Source organism: Sus scrofa, chromosome 17 (assembly GCF_054392235.1).
Source record: "Sus scrofa isolate SSC_HxYL_T2T_F1_AM1 chromosome 17, Sscrofa_HxYL_maternal_Yorkshire_Landrace_v2.0, whole genome shotgun sequence".
NCBI classification, from domain to species: domain Eukaryota; kingdom Metazoa; phylum Chordata; class Mammalia; order Artiodactyla; family Suidae; genus Sus; species Sus scrofa.
In genome coordinates, this window is record NC_139399.1 from 19,959,092 (window position 1) to 19,979,961 (window position 20,870).

Sequence of the window (20,870 nt, forward strand, 5' to 3'; positions counted from 1 at the left end):
CTGCAGCTGTCAGCCTATGCCATAGCCACAGCAACACCAGATCCAAGCCGCATCTGGGACCTACACCACAGCTCAGGGCAACACCAGATCCTTAACCCACTGAGCAAAGCCAGGGGTCAGACCTGCAACCTCATGGTTCCTAGTCAGATTGGTTTCTGCTGTGCCATGACAGGAACTCCCAGATCGCCTCATTTTTAAGTCAGATTTTTCTCTATTAAGTTGTGTGAATTCTTTATATATTTTAGATATAACCCTTTATCAGAAAAATGATTTGCATTTATTCTCATTTAGTAGGTTGCCTTCTCATTTTGTTGATGATTTCCTTGGCTGTGCAAAAGCTTTTCATTTTGATGTAAAAGAAATTTTTTTTCTATTCCATTTCATTTTATTATAGTCCTATATCTGGGTTCCAGAAATAGTTGGCTATTTAATATACAACCCAAAGCACTCCTGAAATTGACCTTGTTAACATTCAATTGTATCTCATTTCTTTCTCAATACCTTAAAATCAAAAGAAAAAATATCGTAAAAAATCAGTAGTGGAGTTCCCGTTGTGGCGCAGCAGAAACAAATCTGACTAGTATTCATAAGGATGCAGGTTCGATCCCTGGCCTCTGCTCAGTGGGTCGGGGATCCAGCGTTGCTATGAACTTGGTTTAGGTTGCAGTTGTGGCTTGGATCTGGCATTGCTGTGGCTGTGGTGTAGGCCGGCAGCTGTAGCTTAGATTGGCCCCCTAGACTGGGAACTTCGATATGCCATGGGTGAGGTGTTTAAAAAAAAAGGCGGGGGGGGGGGGAGAAAAAAAAATCAGTGGTTTTGTGAAGACACACCAGGAAACAGTTTGTTTGGAATCTGAGCAAATACACAAGCAGCAGATACACTTCCTGGTAGAAAAGAATGGACTCCTAAGGGAATACAAATAGATTCCCCTCCCCCCCAAAGTATTTCACGAGTGTGAAAAACTTTTCTCTCTCCCCTCCCTTCCCTCCCACACACTTTACACTACATTTTAATTTCTTTAAGGGGGGAAAATAAATGCGGAAAAGCTATAACTCTTACTAATTCAGATTCTACTAGTGTGTGGTTTATATTTAAGTAAGTGCTATATTTAGGTAAATTCTGTTTTTAATACTTAGCAAATCCCATTGTCACAGATAGACCGGATTTGGGCAGGACTAATTCAGTAGGCCTTTCTGAAGGAGAGCTAGGTATTTCAGTTTTCAGCTGGATTTTTAGTAATAGATGTAGACTGACAGAAGGCAAAGGCAGAGCTTTAGCAGGTGAGGTCTAAGTGCCCACAGCAGGGCTTTGTGAAAGCCTTGAGATGGGAGAGGGCGGGACAGAGGCGGGAGGTGATCATGGGTGTGGATACCACCAGCTTGGGAGAGGTGGTGGCCTCACACCTTTGTTCTGTCCCTTTTGCCTTTGTCCTGGCTCAGGTGTTCACCCTCTTCTTGCACTGTTGCCTGCAGCCTGAGACGCTGGTCTGTTTGTTCTTGTACTTTTTCTTTTCACATGTGGCCAGTATGAGCTTGCTAACATGCTAAACAGACTTCATGCTCTGGCAGTGTTTAGTTTTGAATTTCCTGCGTTCAGGAATAAATGCTGAATGAATTTTGGAAGTGATGCTCATATAATGGGGAGTCTCATTGGCTTTGCTTTATTTATTTATTTATCTATTTATTTTTGCTTTTTAGGGCCTCATCCTCGGCATATGGAGGTTCCCAGGCTAGGGGTCCAATCGGAGCTACAGCTGCCGACCTACACCGCAGCCACAGCAACGAGGGATCTGAGCTGCATCTTCAACCTGCGCCACAGCTCATGGCAATGCCAGATCCTTAACTCGCTAAGCAAGGCCAGGGATCGAACCCGCAACCTAGTTGGATTTGCTAATGCTACCCCACGACAGGAACTCCAATGGCTTTGCTTTAAAAGGGAGGAGAAAAAAAAATCTTAAAGTAAAAGAGGAATTTGGTCTTTCTTTAAATCACCTTCGCATTAATAGTTCTTTTATAAGTAAGGAATAAACCCGAAATTCTAAATAAGAAGGTCAACATCAACATTTTATGAAGTTTTATTTATTGTTAAAGATGGTTCAAGTGCTGACAAGAAATGCAAACAGCAAAAATAATCTGCTCTTGCATTCTAACTAAGGGGTGCCTTATTTGAAAGGAAACATTTGATGTTTGCTGAATTCCGTGACAGGTGCTCTAATCAAGAGCCACATGACATTTAAGGCTGTCTCTACCCAGAACCTACACCTAGAAGAGTTTTGCATTTATTTTTTATTTACTTTATTGCTTTTTAGGGCCGCACCCATGGTGTATGGAAGTTCCCAGGCTAGGGGTCAAGTCTGAACTGCAGCTGCTGGCCTACGCCAGAGCCACAGCAACTCGGGATCTGAGCCTCATCTGCAGCCTACAGCACAGCCTACGGCAATGCCGGATCCCCAACCCACTAAGTGAGTCCAGGGATCAAACCTGCATCCTTATGGATACTAGCCGGATTCTTTTCCGCTGAGCCATGATGGGAACTCCCTTTCATTATTATGTTTGGTAACATTGCCGCTGTTAGAAATGAGAGCCTGATAATTAAGATGGCTTTTAGCTTTTACTAGGAATTTACTCTTAAGAAACAAAAGACCAGGAATCTAGTTCTGACTTTTAATCTCCTAAAATGCCTTACTAAATAAACATCATTTCGTTGACCGTGGTCATGTCATTCAGCCTCTCAGAACATTTATTTCCCCTATTCTATGGCAGCCCTGATTAGACTGCTATTTACTGGAATAGTAAGCTTAGAGCAGAGCTGGTTTGACTGGGGAAGCAGCCTCCACGTGGGGCTGGGCCCTGCCCTCTCACTTTCGCTGTCTTTGAACAGATGCCAAGTTGTTGTATCAAAACGTCACTAGTGTTTGTTCACAATTGATGCAGGTATATCTTGATGACAAGTATTAGATATGGGGTGGAGAAATTATTTAATTTTTTTGATGTTCCTTTTCTTAGTTTGTGTTCACTTCTCTTTGGGCCAGTGTGTGCCAGTGTTTATTTTAGTGGTTGGTTTATAGATTGCAATTTACTTATTTATTTAATTTTTCATTTTTATGGCTGTACCTGAGGCATATGGAAGATCCCAGGCTCGGAGTCAAATCAGAGCTGTGGCTGCCAGCTTCACCACAGCCACAGCAATGTGGGATCCGAGCCATATCTGCAACCTATACCAGAGCTCACGGCAAACGCTGGAACCTTAACCCAGTGACCGAGGCCAGAGATTTAACCTGCATTCTCATAGACACTATGTTGGGTTATTAACCTGCTGAACCACAACAGAAACTACTATTAAAAAAAATTTTTTTTTAGCGTCAATTTATTAAGCATATCTTCAAACTGAAGGGATTTGCCCAAGGTCATACAACTTAGAACTGGAATTAAATCCAAGTGTTTTTGATCCCAAAGGGCACATCCTTTTCACAAAATCCCACTGACTCACCGAATTATTTCCTTTATAGATGGAAATTTAAACTGCTAGAACAGAGTGGGCTCTTGAGTTTAACTTTTCTTCCTTTTACTGAATGGATTGCATAATAGCTTAAGTGTCAAATGTATGTATGACCTCCATGGTCACTATGGTCAGTTTTCTTAAAACACTTCAGGATAGGTTAAAAATGGTAGCCTTTTGAAGCTTAAAATATGAGCTAAAATCATGTTCATCTATTTCCTGTATATGTACTTGTAAGAGCTGCTGATTTGTTCCTGTTGTGGCTTAGCGGTAATAAGCCTGACTAGTACCTGTGAGGATGCGGGTTTGATCCCTGGCCTTGCTCAGTAGGTTAAGAATCCAGCGTTGGTGTGAGCTATGATGTAGGTTGCAGATGCAGTTTGGATCCTGAGTTGCTGTGGCTATGATTAAGGGAAGGCTTACTTAGGGGAGATAATAGTTAGATTTTGAAAGATGAAAATAATCTGATTATTGTAGAGATGGGAAGAAAAAGTATGCCATGTGCAGAAAAGAGATTGAGCAAAGGAATGAAAAGCTCAGAGTGTACGTAGAGTTAACTTGATTTTTGGTATACATTAGACCTTTACACAGTATTCATGTGCTGCCCCCTCCTTCAGTTAGAGAAGCAGTGATATAACACTTGTGAGAGTAGATGGGAGAAATAGGTGGATGTGCACCCTAACTCGTGGATGAAGGAATTTGGATTTTAATCTGTAGGTAGCACAAAACTATTAAACGCAACATACGTTTTTGTTTCAGGAAGATTATTGTATGTAAAATGAAATAGGAAATGAGGCTGGACATTGGATAACCATTTCAGAAGATTTTTAAATTTCAGAGAAAAGATTGAAGACACATACTAGGGTATCTCCCTTCCAGGAAAGGCAGAGGACAGGGGAGGGATGCAAAGCTTAGCAGAGGTGGAACAGACAAGCTCTGATTTTTATTTGTTGTGTCATGTTGGAAAGTACATCATGCCTTTGAGTCTGTTTTCTCACTAATTATAAGCTGAATTAATGCTTTGATTCCTCTGACTTTTGAAATTTTTATGTCCTATGATCCTCAACTTTTTGTAAAGGTATATTCTTAGATAAAAGCATTATAACATCTCTAGGAAATAGTTCTCAATGTGAACTAAGCACTTCTTTAACTATTTTAAGCTATTTTACTGTGTTAAAGAAAAAAACCCATCCTTGTGCATTGTTCATTTGTTTTCTTTCATTGCATTTTAACAGTAAATTTATAGCTTTTACACTACTGAAGAGATTAAAGTCCTCTAAGAGATTAAGGAAGAGAAAAACTGTTAGAGGTTTAAGAAGTATAAAATGGGAAAAATGTTTTTAAAATAGTGTAAAAAGGTGTTAACAAATGCCAATATAGAATACTTACCAATTCATTTCGTGAAGCCAACATTACTCTGTCACCAAAATCAGACAAAGATAACACAAGACAACTAGAGACCAATATTGTTTATGAATATAGGTGCAAAAGCACAAGAAAGCTGAATCTAGCAACATATAAAAAAGGATTATACACCATGACCAAGTGGGACTTATTCCAGAAATGCAACGTTGGTTCGGTATGTAAAAATCAGTTAATGTAAAGCACTGTGTTACTAGAATAAAAGACAAAACCCACATAATCTTAATTTACAGAGAAAAAAAAAGTTTGACAAAATTTGGCACCTTTTCATGATAAAAACACTTGACAGACTAGGAGTATAAGGAATATTCCTCTTCCTGATATAGGGCATTTGTGAAAAACCCACTTACTGGTGAAAGGCTTTCTCTTAAGATCTGGAACAAGACAAGGATGTCTCTCTTAACACTTCGGTTAAGCAGTGTACTGGAGGTTCTGGCCGGAGCAGTTGGGTAAGAAAAATAAATAAAAGCTATCTAGATAAAAAAGAAAAAAGTAAAACTATATCTACTCACAAACAGCATGATCTTATATATGGTAAATCCTAAGGAATCCACAAAAAAAGCTATTAGAACTGTTAAGTTCGGCAACCAGTTGTACTTCTATGTGCTAGCAGTGATTAACCTGAAAATGAAAAAAATGCTACTTATAATAGTTTCAAAAAGAAAATATTTAGGGGAATAAGTTTAACAAAAGTAATGTAAAACTTGTAAAAAATTGTTAAAAAGATGAACAATTAAATAAATGAAAAGTTGGCCTATAGTCATGGATCAAAAGATTTAATAGTCATATTGTTAAGATGCCATCGCTCTACAGATTCATCCCAGGCTCTACCAAAATTTCAGTTGTCCGGCAAGCTGATCCTAAAATTCACATGGGAAATGCAAGGGGTTCAGAGTATACTAAACAACTTGGAAAAGGAAGAACAAAGTAGAAGGAATTACAGTTACTGATTTAACTTCTGCAAAGCTACCATAATCAAGATGGTATTATACTGGCTGCTGGCTCAGTGGAATAGAATTTAGAGTCCAGTTATAAACCCTTGCGTTTATGATGAGTTGATTTCCTACAAAGGTATTAAGGCAGTTAAGTGGAGGAAGTAATAGTTTTTTCAACAAATAGTGCTGGGACAAGTGGATATCCGCATGTAGTGGAATGAAGTTGGATCTCTGCTTCACACCATATACAAAAATTAACTCAAAATGGATCGGACGTCTACATGTAATAGCTAACACGGTAAAACTCTTAAAAAAAAAAAAACAGGAATGAATCTTTGTGACCTTGGACTAAACAAAGAAGTCTGTTGGATTTTCATCAAAATTATGGAAATTGTGTGTCAACTAAGGGAAAAAGACAACCCATAGAATGGGAGAAAATATTTGCAAAGTGTATATCTGATAAAGAACTTTGGTTCGGAATATATAAAGGACTCTTACAACTCGATCATAAAAAGAGAAGTAACCCAGTTATAAAATGGGCAAGGATTTGAATGCATATATCTCTAAAGAAGACATACAAATGGCCAACAAACACATGACAAGATGCTCAGTATCATCAGTCACTAGGGAAATGTAAATCGAAACCGCAGTGAGACAGCACTTCACACCCACTAGGATGGCTATAATAAAAAATGTAGACAGTAATAGAACCCTCAGACTTTGCTGGGAGGAATGTAAAAAGGTACTGTTCTTTGGAAAACTGGCGGTTTCTCCAAACATAGAAATACCATGTGACCCAGAATCCACTCATAAATATATACCCAAGAGAACTGAAAATAAATGTAGACATAAAAACTTGGCATAACATTGTAAATCAACTATATTTTAATTTTTTAAGAAATGTGAAATAAAAAAATAAAAAATCCTGGGAATTCCTGTTGTGGCCCATCGGGTTATGAACCTGACTAGTGCCTATCAGGATTCAGGTTTGATCCCTGGCCTCACTCAGTGGCTTAAGGATTCGCAGTTGCTCTGAGCTGTGCCATATGTAGGTCACTGGTGTAGCTTGGATCCTGCATTGCCATAGCTGTGGCTGTGCCGTACACTGGCAGTTGCCATTCCGATTCGACTCCTAGCCTGGGAACTTCCATATGTCACAGGTGCCGCCCTAAGGAGCAAAACAAAAGCAAAAAACCCAAAAAGCTTCTATATAGATGTTCATTATTCGTAATAGCCAAAATGTGGAAATAACACAAATATCCATCAGTTGATGAATGGAAAGAAATGGGTGCATCCATACAATGGAATATTATTTCACAATAAAAAGAAGAGAAGATCTGATACATGGTACAGTGTGGATAAACCTTGAAAACATTGTGCTATGTGAAATTAGAAGCAAAATGCCACAAATTGTGTGATTCTCTAGCTATGAAATAGATGACACAAATCCATAGAGACAGAAAGTAGTTTGGTAGTTGTAGGGGCTGGGGACACAGGGCAGTGGGGAGTGTTGGCTAATGGACATGGGGTTTTTGGTGGTGGGGGGTGAGGAAAATGTTCTGGAATTAGATAGCAGTGGTGGTTGTACAATTTTGTGTTTGTATTAACCAGTGAATCTTGGAGTTCCCTTGTGGCACAGTGAGTTAAAAGATCTGGGTTGCACTGCTGTGACTCAGTTTGCTGCTGGTGTGGGTTTCATCTCTGGCCCCAGAACTTCTGCATGCCACAAGTGCGGCCAGAAAACAAAAACAAAAAACCACTGAGTCTTAAAAGGGGAGAACAATTAAAAGTCCTATCATGTTCTGAAAAATTTTAAGTGTCATTATGCCACAGGAGGAGGATCTTTACTGGTTTTAACTGTCTTCCTTTTCAGAACGGAGAATCTGAGAAGTTGCTTCCTCAGATTTCAGAGAGCCACATCCTTCTCCCTCTGCCTTATGAAAGCGATGTTAGCAAACACTGCCATCAGAGTGGTCCTTCTTGGAGTCCATTAACACTGGTTCCAGTTTAATTTTAAAAATGTATTTCAAAGCATTTTTAAGATGCAAAATGAACTAGCACACACTCTTAGATGTGTCACTGTTTATCAGACTTTACGCACTGTGGAATACCAGTGGGTTAACTCACTTCCAAGTTACCTCATTTGGTACCTGCCTTGGAATCAAGTCTTTCGTGTCTTTTCATTGCCTGTGTTCAGACATTCACCAAATAGTTCACTGAACAGAAAGGTTGTAGCCGTACCAAAAATGACATGTCCCCTCTGTCATAAGGACACCGCATTTCCAGTGTAGATGAGGGGCTCCTCAGTACAAAGTAACCAAAACCAGGTTCACAGGAAAGTTGGATCCTGGGTGATATGGCTGTAACTGTGATATATAAGCCCTCATTTAAAAATTTTGTTCATTGGAATGTCTTCATAGTTCTGCCTGCCATTTTAATAAGAAAAGGATGTAAATTTGATCCAGTACAGTAGATCTTTATTAATTTTTTACTTTTCATAGATGAGGGTTCTGCATAAGATAACCATTTAAATTTTATGCAGTTTGGATCCTGGAAATTTTTTTTAAGAGTTTTATTTTTTTCTGCTATAGTTGATGTACAATGTTCTGTCAATTTCTGCTGTACAGCAAAGTGACCCAGCCATATATATATATATATACACACACACACATTCTTTTTCTCACATTATCCTCCATCATGTTCCATCACAAGTGACTAGATATAGTTCCCTGTGCTATACAGCAGGGTCTCATTGCTTGTCCACTCCAAAGGAAATCTTTCCTAACACATGAAGTTTCCTTTTCCATTTTGTCTTCACTCTCATTCCCCACAGAAATCCAACAGTGAAGGGGAAGCCTTCTGCTGAAAAACTGTTTACTGGCTTTAAATAGACTGTATCTTTTTTTCTGAGGCTCCATCTCAGAGATTGGCACTGCAGGGGTATTGTTGGCTGGATCATAAGGTATTTTTTGCTGTGCCCAATGTAAGTATTTCAGTTGCTCTTTGTTGAGTGGTATTTGGGAAGCGATACATATCCTTATTTTAATTTTTTTGCATTTGTAGCAACCGTGTTGCATGTGTGAGACTTTATCCAAAGCTGGGTTAAGTGGGGCATATGCCATCCGGTTGCCTCTGTCTGTGCAAAACCTTTGTGAGTACTCACGTAGGCTGAGTGCAGGGATCACGCAGGGTTACGAGAGGTACGTTGCAGAGGGCAGGGAAGGAGACATGGATGGGTCATGTGAGGTTGACTGAGTGCCTAATAGGTACGGATGTTTGCTAACACACACTGACACGTTGTTGTTCAGAACGAGTCATGTGTCCCTTCTGTTCTCTTTGTAGGTGATCATGGAGGAAGCACTTTACTCCCACCGAACGTCACGAATGAATTTCCGGAATATGGGACCATGGAGGAAAGTGGAGAAGGCCTAAGAGCCTCGCTGGACTTTGATGCCGAGCCTCTGCCGTGCCGCCCGCAGGGGCAGCAGGGGGTCCAGCTTCTTGCTGGCCACCCCCCTGGGCTTGTCAGTGTTACAGGAGGACCAAAAGATATCGGACAGGCCCCCTCTCAAAGTCACCTCAAGGAACAGAGTTTACAGCCCATTGACTCTCTAATTTCTGCTCTGAAAGCCACAGAAGCCAGAATAGCTTCAGGAACATTGCAGGCTACAAAGGTACAGGACAGAGATGCTCTTCCTGGTTTTTCAGGTCAGCAGGTGGAACAAGAGCCAGACACTGCCAGTCATAAAACACAGAGAGCTAACAAACCCTTCCCTGCTGGCCGAGAAAAGTCACCCAAAATACCTCTTTCGGCTGAAGTTACGACCGAAGACAGTATTTATTTGAGCATCCAGAAGGATCTGACTGCGCTGTTAACTGGAGAAGCTGAAGCAGAGCTTTCCCGTGCAGCTGCTAGAGGGCAGAAGGAGGCTGTCCTTGTGCGGGAGCCAGCTTGTCCAGCGTCTTTCGAGGGAGGTCTGGAGACCCATAGCTCAGCCAGTGGTGCCAGTTTGTTGAGAGAGAGGAGGTCTGATCAGGGGAGAGAGCACCCAGGGTGCGGTGGTCGAGGCAGCTCCTCAGGACACCAGGGCCATGTCAAACACGTGGGGTTTCAGGGAGTGGAAATACTGTGGACTGGAGGCGAGGGGAGAGAGACCCGGCTGCCTGTGGATGTTCCGACATCGAGGGAAAGGACAGCCCCTCCAGAAAGCACAGCCTTTTCCAAAGGGCCAGGCCGTCTTGTCTCACCGGCTGCTCAGTGTCATTCAGCTGGCTTACCCGAGAGTGTCTGGGATGATGCCCAGGGAGCTCCTTCAGAGGCACCGGCCACCGGCTCAGGGCCATTTCCCCCTGTGCCTCTTCTTGAGAGCGGTGAAGATGAGGTCTTCCTGAGGGAAAACAAGGAACATCTTGAGAAACCTGAACTGGAGAAAGACAGAGAAAGGTGAGCTCCATGGTGTCCTGCTGTCTGTGACGCCCGGTGTGTGCGCTTGGCGCTGAGAACTCCGTTTGCGATGTCTGGGCCCTTGTTGCCACAGGATGGAGGCATGACTGAGCTAGGCTGCTTCTCAGCTCCATGATGTCGCAGTGGCCTTGTTGTAGACAGTCCCCTAGGCAGCACCAGGGAAGCAGAGCTATCCATTTCTGATGTTTTGTTGTATTTGACAGGTTTCAAGTTCTCCAACATCAGGGTAACTAAAGTACCCCACGGTTATCTTTACTAATGCAGAAGTATTAGACTCTTCTGACATTCCCTGTACTTACTACATCCTAACTTGGGTATTTCTTCTGGGCGTGGCACCACTGCCTGCCTGCCTGCCTGCAGCCTCCATGTGTGTCGGAACCCAGACGCTGTGTGGGCTGATTCAGTTTTCTAGGTTTAGAGAGGAGAGCTGGAGGTCAGAGTTCAGTCGTGCCCCAGCATTCACACTGGAGTTCATATGACAGTCCCGACATATGAACTTGGCATCATGGCATTTCCCCTTCTTTCCTGACGTTTCTAGATTCTGTACCAATTTAGAGCCTGGGGAATAGAAGCCATGCCTGTCCATCTTCACTGCCTTTGCCGTAGTCTGACTGTACAGTATTCCTTTGGGCAAAGTCATTTCAAATGTGTTCCTTCTTGTCTACTGTCTGCCCTCCATCTCTGAGGGGTCACTTGGGGAAATGTCTCTGTCCAGCCTGCAGGGTTTTGCTTATTTGGTGTAAGGAGATGCCTTTTCCCTCACAGTTAACTCACAGAGCCACGAAGAGCCGCTTTAGGATGGCTGTCAGGACTCCTTCCTTCTCCCGTCCCCAACACAGACTCCTCTCAAAAGTAGCCCTGACACGTGGCAGGTGGCTCAGAACTCATTCCCACTGGGGATGCCCTTCTGCTTTTGTGCAGATTATTAATTCATTCCTCCTGCCTCCTGCCCTTCCTGTACTACCACAGACGGTTTTCAGTTGTCTACCGAGTCCTTGTTCAGAATAGACATGGCCCATGGCCACTGACCTCATGGAGTTCACTGTTGCACATAAACACGTGAATAATCATGGGACCTCAGACGGTGCTGGGTTCCAGAAAGGAGGAGAGGGAAAACCCACTGGAAGGAATAGTTTGAATGCAGCAGGGAGGCTGGTGCAGTTGATGGGCTGGGGAGGGTCTTTCTGGAGAAGTGATAAATAGGCCTGAGGGGTGAAGGGGGAGGGGACACACCAGGCAGAGGAGCTGCATATGGTGGGTGGGGGGGGGGGACTGCTGTGTCGCCCAACCGGGGTGCTTCCTGAACTCTGCGAAACCAGGGCCTTGGCACATTGGAAGACATGAACTCTACTCCTGTGGCTGGAGCATCGAGGCCGGGGGTGGGAAATGTGTGAGCAGAGCTGGGGAGGGATTTCACCACTGGGCCCTCCTGTTGCACTGCGAGTGCCCTGCAGAGCCGTTAGGAGAAGAGTCACTGATACAAAGTAGGCCTTAAACAACAGAGACAACTGTGCTGTTGACTGAATCCTTGGCAGGCCTAGGAGTGTGTGTTACTTACCAGGTAGTTTTATTCCTGTCTGTTTTGTTCCCATTTATGGAATCTGAGGCTCAGAGAGGTTGAGTTGCCTGAACTGATAGAGTTAGTAGCGGGCACATCCAGATTCAGCTCCAGGTTTTTCTGTCTCTTTTCTGCTTCCTCTTTCTCTTACTGAGTTTAAAATTTTATTTAATTATCCTAATACTCATTTTTAGAAAATGCTGCATATTAATTAACACCCTACCCCTGTATATTCACTTGGAAGTTTTTTCCCCTAAGTTTTCAGTGTTTTGGTTGGCCTTGCAATAAACATGTTTGTTGGCACTTTTTTTTTTTTTTTTTAAAAGGTCGTTGACTGACTAGCTGTTTCCAGACCTGCAATCTCTCTGTAGTGATGCCTTATTGTCACCAGGGGGCAGCCCTTGGATTCTAATGTATTCATCCTCTTGAGGGCGATTGGTCTTATTTAAATCAGAAAATAGTAGTAGATTGATGAAAGATTAGTGTATTTTCAGTCCATTAGGTTTATGTAGTATACTTATTTTCTGTTAAAATTAAGAATAATAGTAGCTGTTAATTTGAATTCGTAGAGTGTAGTTGGCCAGAATGAGAATTTAATATTTAACTCAAATATTCATTAGACCTGATGCTTTCATGTTCTAGGAACTAGTTCAAAACTCTATTATATAGAGGGGAGCATAGCATATTATATAGAGAGTGTTTTCAGCCTGAATATGTTTCTGTGATATTTTCCTTTGCAGGTGTATTGATTAAGCCCATCAAATACAAGTGTTAGCTTTACAGAATGTTATCATTTTTGTATGGTTGAAGGGGGAAAAATGAAATGAAGAAAATAAAAGTTAACCTAATAAACCACACTCTTACATACTTTTTAGGGTTCTTGAGCAGGAGGAGCACTTTCGGGGCGGAGACGATGATGTCCTCGGATCCGCGTATGCAGAGGACTCCACTGATGTGTACAGCTCCCAGTTCGAAACCATTCTGGACAACACTTCTTTGTACTACAGTGCGGAGTCCTTGGAGACCTTATACTCGGAGCCAGATAGCTATTTTAGCTTTGAAATGCCCCTCACTCCAATGATACAGCAGCGCATTAAGGAAGGCGGCCAGTTCCTGGACAGGACATCCATGGGAGGACAGCAGGATGTCCTGAGCATCTCAGCAGATGGAGGAATAGTGATGGGCTACTCTGGCGGGATCACCAACGGGCTGAGTGGCTCCAGCAACTCCATCTATACCAAAGGCACCCCAGAGATTGCTTTCTGGGGAAGGTACTAGTCCCATGCTCATTAATTCCGTGATTGTTTGTAGCATTTTTTTCTTTGGGACATCTGAGTGTGGAATATATTTGAAAAGCATTTGTCTGGTTTCTGTGGGTGTAAGTGAATGATCTGAATAAAAAGTAATTTGGGTTTTCTGGGCAGGTAGAGTACAGTTTAGTGGTTTGCCAAATTGGCAACCTGTGGACATCCTAATGTGGTGGTGTTTCTTGTGTTACCATGTGTAAGTTGGATCCTGAACAGATGTTTGCAGGTGGTGAGTAGAGATTAGCTCCAGTGATGCAGCTTTGGTGGCAGTGGCCGGGTGCCATGGGAAGAACGCTGGGAGTTTGTGGCTTCCGTGGCAGTGGTTGATTACTTGGAGTGGGTTGCTGACTAGGCTGGAGTTTCCTTGGTTTTAAGTTGAGGGTGTTGGATTAAATGGTCACTAATCACTAAAGTCTCTTTTGGCCCTTTGCTCTGTAAGGTCCTATACTGCTTGGAGGTCTTCCTGTTCCTGAGATGGTGGGAGAGGATCCGATTATACAGATGCTTGATAAAGCAGATCCCTTGGTCAACACCATAAATATTGGGGTTTTTTTCTCTCTGCTTTGGGATTTATGTCTACCTGGAACACAGAATGACAAATTGTATAGGTTTGTGTGCCATACCTGTCATTTAGTGATTCCCTGTCTCTTGATGGATTATCCAGCTTTCATCTCTTCTCATTCAGCATCCCGGGGTCACTTAACTATACTTCAGCATCTCCATCAGTGGACTGACGATGCTGCACTTCTTAACAGTGTTGTGAATTTAGATTTAATATGTTTTTCCTGAATTAAAATGTGTCAGTTCATGCATTTGGGGAGGTGAAGGGGAGGTTAAATGAGGATAAACTATTTTAGAACTGTATGAAAAAAATGTCAGTGCTTTTTTTAAAAGTCAGTATTCATATTACAGGATTCCAGTGAGCCTCTTTTCATGAGCAGTCTGTCCTGTTAAGCACTTCCTATAAGCATTTTATAGGTTTATGGCTCCCTGGGGGAACGCGTTTGAAACTGGCATATTATGCTGCAGCTCTGCAGTTCCACATAAGGTGGACCTGGCTGTTGGTTATCTTCCTGGGTCACACAAATCGTGGAAGCAAAGATCTTGGTCCGATTTACTTGGACACGCCATGTAGTCTCTCTGAAACCCTTTTTGTTTATTGGCATAGTGGGGTTAATGATATTTAGTATGCCGTGTGGCCCTAAGATTTAAGGAGTTGATATAGATTAAAGCACTTGGCACAGTACCTGGTATAAGGTAGGGGCTGGAGTAAAATGTGCAAGTCAGAACCACTGATATACCTGCAGTCACACTTCCTGGATCTCTAAGAGAGGGTGTCCCTGAAAGGAGGGGGTTTCTAGGGGCTGCCTGTCTCTGAAGGGGGTGTCCCAGAGTGGGTGGTGCTCTCATCTCTGATAACTGTAAATTGTGATACAAGGCAGATAATTTCACTGACATTCTAATCCAAATTTCTGGAGTGAACAGAAGTTGTTTATATCATAGATCTGAAATAGGTTGGGGAGCTGAGGTGTTTTGGGCTGAGACTTTGCTACAGGAGCCACAGGGAGGGTAAGTAAAGATAGGAGATAAACAGCAGTGAGTCAGAACAGGAAGGTGAAAGGTTTATCCAAGGTGTGGTGTGCAGACTTAGAATAGGAAGCAGCCATCACTGGTGCCAGCATGAGGGCCAGTCATTAGTAGAGCAGAGATATGGATAGTTAGGAGAGAGTGTTGGGGTTGGTTTTAGTATTTTAGCATCTCAGATTTAGACAGTGGTATATTTCAAGCCAACTTGAGACAAGGTTTCAGCTGCATCTCTTGCATCATCAAACCATGAGATCTTGCCCAGCAATGAGACTGAATTCCAGTGTGGAATGAGAAGCATCTGAGAGATGAGCTCTGGCACTGTCCACACAATTCCGGATCAGTGGTCATTCGCCCCTCCTTAAGCACTGCTAGGGACGTGGACAGACCAGCTTGGCAGGGCATGCCATTTGTGTTCTGTGAGCTGGCACAAGATAATAAGCAGTTATAAGTGGAGATTGTTTAGTGTGTGTGTGTGTGTGTGTGTGTGTGTGTGTGTGTGTGTGTGTAATGTTTATGTCTGTCTTTCTTCAGGGGTAAAAGACAGGATAGGCTCAATGATTCAAAGAAACTTTAAGGAAACGGGAATAAATTTTTACTTTTCTTTACCTTCTCTGCCCCCTTGGTGCTTTGGTGAAGTTGCAGCACCAGAGGACTTGTGGGTTGAAGAATTAGGACATTTTCCAGCTTGAAGGGGTCCTGTTGTACGGTAAAGAATCTGAGCCCCAGTTGGGTAGGTCTGAGTTGCCTGGTGACAGATCTTGCACTAGTGTTCACATTGCATGACTCCTAGAACAGGCACACTTGAAGCCGCCTGGTTTCATATCTGTGTTCTTTCTTTTGATCTGATTTCTCTCATGCCATATATTTTTGGAGCCAAAAGTTTGAGTTGGTAATTGTAGAGCTGGTAGTGGTGGTGGTTGGTTGTGTGTGTGATCAATTTGAGATAAAATCTACTGAATCATTGGTAAACATGTCTTCATAAGTTAAGGTAATCAATTATCAGGCTTTTAAAATTTTCTTCTGCATTAAAGCATCCCTCCGTAGAGGTAAGGAAGTAGACAGAGGTATTGAGCCTGTCAGGAAAATCCAGACAGGAATGCTGACTGCACAACAGCCAAAGCACTCCAGGAAAAAAAATCCAACTTTATGAAATGTTGTGCTCTTCGTACAGGAAAGGTGATAAAGCAAGTGCACATGCCTGGCATTCCGGCTCTATTCACTGGTCTCTTCTATTTCACTGTCACTGGGCTGGGGTGGGGGCGGGGGACTATGTGGGATAAAGTGAGCTCTGAGGAAGACATGCTAAGACTCATCTACCCTGATAATGCTTTTTTGAGTCTAGCTTGATGAGAACCAGGAAAATTAAGCCTGTTCCTGTTGAGGCATTGATTTTGATGTATTGGCCAATAGAGACTGTTATTACTTCAGGAAGTCTCTAAATACCATCTTACGTCCTCTGCATCATGTGTAATCCATGGGTTTTATTTCTTTAGTAACCACATGGTACTTAATTCTCATAATAAGCTAAGAGAAGGGACCGCTCATATTCTGGTTTTCCAGATAAGGAAACCGAGGCTCAGAGCAGTTGAGTAACTTGCTCAAAGTTGCACAGATAAGTGTCACACCCAGGATTTGAACCGAGGCAGTCAGACTCCATAAACTATTTTATTTTATTTTTTTTGTTTGTTTCTTTGGGTCACCCCCAAGGCATATGGAGGGATCCAATCAGAGCCACAGCAACATGGGATCCGAGCCATGTCTGCGACCTACACCATAGCTCACGGCAACGCCAGATCCTTAAACCAGTGAGTGAGGCCAGGGATCAAACCTGCATCCTCATGGATGCTAGTCTGGTTCATGAACCACTGAGCCATGACAGGAACTCCCGAGACCATTTATTTTTGGTCTCAAAACAAAAATACTTTCTTTTGCTTGACATTACCCAGGTATTTTTAAATACTCTTCTGTATCAATATATGCTTTTACTTTGTCATTAAAGATGATTTCAGTGGCAGTATCTGACAGTGATTTTTGAACATGGGATGATGCTGTTCTCCATCGTGTTGCATCCTATAAGAAGGTGGAGTGGTTGGGAAGGGGGAAGGATCACGTGGCACTTCAGCACCTTCAGGAACGCCTCCCAGGCCTGAATTTCACCAGGATTTGTGGCCAGAGGGGGACTGATCTCCACTTAAGTCAAAGAAGAAAATCCTTCGGATCTGTAATAATCTAGTATCAGTTTGGCAGGACATTTTAAAAGAGTAGGTGTGCTGACTCTGTCTTTTAAAGGATTATGTACCTTTGTGAGAGCAAATAGATGGCTCTGTATAAGCTGAAAAAAAGCCTCTTAGGATCTTGGAATCAATCTGGCAGGAATGAACTCTCTCAGGTCCTCTGAACACTGACGCTGACCAGAGAGCCTCATGCCAGTCAGGAAAAAGCCCACTCTGTGACCGTAACACAATATTTTAATGAAGGAGCGAAGAGTAGCATCCCCTCCCTTTGTGGTCCAGCCACAGGGCTCTCAGGCCGACAGGGTCAGCCATGCGCGTGGAGTCCAGTCATGTGGCTCCAGAATTAGGAAGGATAATTAGAGACTTACAGCTCCACGTGTCCAATGGGCTCCTTTGTGTCTGCGTGCTTCTCCCTGGCTGGACCATCAGCTGAGGACTGCAGCTCCCATCAGTAAGTCCTGACCTGAAGCCTGTAAGGCCAAGTGTGGTCACTCTGACTGTTGTTTGTTTCTCTTGAGCTTGGATTTGAACAGATAGGAAAAGAGGGACAGCAAATACAGTAATGCTGCAGGAGCTTCTCTTTCATTCTCTGAAATATGCAGAACTGCCTTTGAGCATTCCCTTTTTTAGGGTGACAGCTATATTCCCTGTCTTGGCTCCCCAGTTTTTCTTTCAGGTAGCGCTCAGGGTGGGAGGAGGGTGGATTACATCTGCGTGCAGCTCCTGTGCCTGGGAGGCTCTGGTTGGGGCTGGGGCCCACCGCAGGTGGTGCTTGTGGCTGCCTGCTCTCCTCTGCTTTCTCCCTTCTCGCAAGTAGAATTCCGACAACCAAGTATCCTTTTTCTTCCAAGGTTTTTCTCTTTCTTTAGTGTCTCTTTGTCTAGGAAAAAGTCACATCAAACAAGATTAAAACTTAGAGAAAGTATGATTTCAAATATTTTTGACATGCCAACTTAAAACCTGTAGGTATTTAGTATAATGTAAAATATTAAAGTCACATAACTTTAGTGAAGCTTGTGTGTGGACAAGATCTTGATGTTGTAAACTTATTTTGGGGGAGGGGTTGGCTCACCTTCTCTGTCGTCCTGGTGGGAGCTCTCTTGTCTTGAAGGTTCATTGCTGCCTTGCTGCTGCTCTGCTGATCTCTTTAGTTCTTTTCTTTCATGTTTTAAGATTTGTTCTGTGCAAAATAGCTTCTCATTTTTCTCTTTCTAGCTTCCCGAAGCAGTTGTGATGGTGAACTTTTTTTTTTTTTTTTTTCCATTGCAAAGAAGCAAGGAATGACAGTGCTCAGTGATGAGCGTGGGGGCCCTGCTGGGTCTCAGAGCTGCCGTATCTGGGTTCAGGTCCTGCCTCAGGTACCTACTGGGGGTGTGATCTCTAGTAACTTACAGAAAATCTGGGCGCCTGTCCAAGTGCGAAATGAGGTGAGTCATACCTGTTCAAAAGCAAGTGAGATTAATTAAGTGAAGAAAATCAAGAGTAGATAATCAGGTGGCTTCACAATGCCTGGTACATATTATGAGATAAATGAAAAATAAAATAATAATAGCTGGAGAGGAGTCATTGTAACAGTCCACCGTGTACCACCCTGGGCCAACCTCCAAGCTTTTGCAGCACCTGTTACTGGACTCCTGAAACTCCAGTTTCTTTTATAAGATACAGCGTACTATGGTGGTGGCGTAAATATGGGGATTTGGGATCAGAAGACAGGTCAAATCATTCTCTCCACTGGCTGCTTGATCCTGGGTTATTTCGCTTCAAGGAACCTCCTATTCCTTCTTGGTAAAATGAAAATAACCTTAATTCTCCCAGTTTACAGTTTTGTTGTCAGAATTTGCTAGTAAGTTCTAGTTTGTGGACATTCATTTTATACTTATCCTGAGTTTTTCAGTAGTCTGAATGATAGTCTAAGGAATATAAGAAATGAGATAAGAAAACACTTGGTAAAGAAGAAAAGACACCAGGATTTGGTGACTGTGTGAATCTAGGACATGTGGGCCGAGTCCAAGTGATGGGAAGACTTTGGTGTGGCCAACGCCCATCGGAGGTAGCAGGGGCTGGGAGAGGGCCCCTTGTGGTGGGGTTTACATAGATGGAACTTGAGGCGAGTGAGGACCCTTCAAGTGAGAGAAGTGGAGCCACCTTTTGCAGGGAGGCTTGGGGTGAGCTCATGGAGGGCAAGGATGCTTAAGGCCGGGCTGGAGTGCCCCTGGGTGCTGCCTGAGCATCTCCCTGATGCCACCTGTGGAAAGTATGCCTCTGAGGGCAGTTTCCAGGCATCTTCTGTGCTGGCCTCCTGTCCCTGGCAGCGTCTGATTGGTCGGCCCCTCAGGCAGAGGTGCCCTGGCCCTGGGACTGGGGCTCTCCCTGTTTGCTGGGTGCCTTTTGTATCATTTGATGATGATGTCAAGAAGTGCCTGGATTTGAAATAGGATCTCCCAGAAGTGTCCTAATTCTATGTTTAAACTGTAAGAGGTACCAAGCAATGTGCTGGATATTGATGTGGAAGGTGCTGGCTCTCATCAAAGACCATGTTAAAAGACTTGAAGTGATAAAAGATGTTGGAGTTACTACAAGGAGAACCATAGCTTTAAATAAAGACTGGATTAGCAGTTGATATTTTAACCAGTCAGGTTGTTACAGAAATCTTTTCATTCATGTATCAGTACAGTATTTACATTTTAAAGGAAGCAATAACATTTCCTTTCAACAGAGGTCACTTCACATAATATTTGCAAATGTTATTATCTATTGATCCAGGGTTTGGTGAAGAAAAAAGGCAGAAACTTTTGTCCAAGTAAAGCTCTGTGAAGGTATTTTACATAGAAGTAACAATCTTTCAGAGCCCCAAATGGGTCTGTGTCCAGTGCTTTAATCCTGTTTTTCTTTTTCTCCCTTGGATTTTAGAAGCTTTCTATAAACTGCAATACAGAGTCTGTATTAAACTGGCTGAAGCTCCTTGCAGAGCCCTGCTGTTCGGTACCTGAGGGGCTGTGGTGCCAGGTGGGTGAGCCTAGGCTTTCTTGTGAGTGCCAGTGAGGAGTGGTCTAAACTGAATCACTTACATCTGAATGTTAGAAAAGTGCTTCGGCTGCGTGATCCTCACGCCTCGTACGTTTCATATGCCTGTGCTTGAGCCTCTATCTGCAGGTGCTTTTTTCTGAATCTAGGATTATAGAAGGTAGGAGCTTTTTAAAGTTTTGGCTCCCATGCTTTGCCACCATAGATTCTGATTCTATTGGTCCAGGGTGGCACTCAGGCAGTGAGAGCTTGAAAAGTTTCCCTGGAGATTCTGCTGTTCACCTGGGTTGTCAGCCTCTCATCTTGGAGCTTGTTAGAAAAGTGTGGCAGATCCTCGCCCCTGACCTGCTCAATGACAGTGTATTTTAGCAAATTCCCAGATGATTCATAAGCACTTTAAAGTTTGAGAAGCATGGGGAACTGTTACAGGAAGAATATGGAGTAGACTAAGACAGTCTATGTTCTCAGGGGGCAGGCCTGTGACAGGTGGGTGTGCTCCTGGCAGGGAGAAATCTCTTCACAGAGGTTTGTATGAGTTAGTGTCCCTGACTGTGAACCTTGGCATGACCTCTGGTGTCGTCTTTGGTGCAGGAATCTTGGAGTGTCTGTCCCTGCTCTGGACATAGAGAAGTTGGTTTGTTTTCCTGCCAGCAGACAGCATGGTTTCCTAGTGAAGAGTGTGGATTAAGTCAGACTGCTTTGGTTCATATTTTGCGAATTATCTCTACTACACCTCAACTTACTTATCTGGGAAAAGGGATAATAACTTACTGCCTCTTGATGGGTACTCGAAAAATGTTAGCTGTCGAAAAAACAACAAAATTCACAACTAAAGGCTG

At 43.0% G+C, this 20,870-nt stretch overlaps 1 protein-coding gene across 12 annotated transcripts in view; it reads left to right on the forward strand.

The window, feature by feature from the left end:
* PSD3 (pleckstrin and Sec7 domain containing 3) overlaps positions 1-20,870 on the forward strand; it is a 626,723-nt gene that overhangs the window by 274,534 nt on the left and 331,319 nt on the right. For all 12 annotated transcript variants that reach the window (XM_085004345.1, XM_021077991.2, XM_085004352.1 and 9 more), the window contains 2 exons: positions 9,199-10,300; positions 12,755-13,150. In XM_085004345.1, coding sequence (XP_084860471.1) covers positions 9,199-10,300; positions 12,755-13,150 — 1,498 coding nt within the window. The remainder of the gene's footprint in view (positions 1-9,198; positions 10,301-12,754; positions 13,151-20,870) is intronic.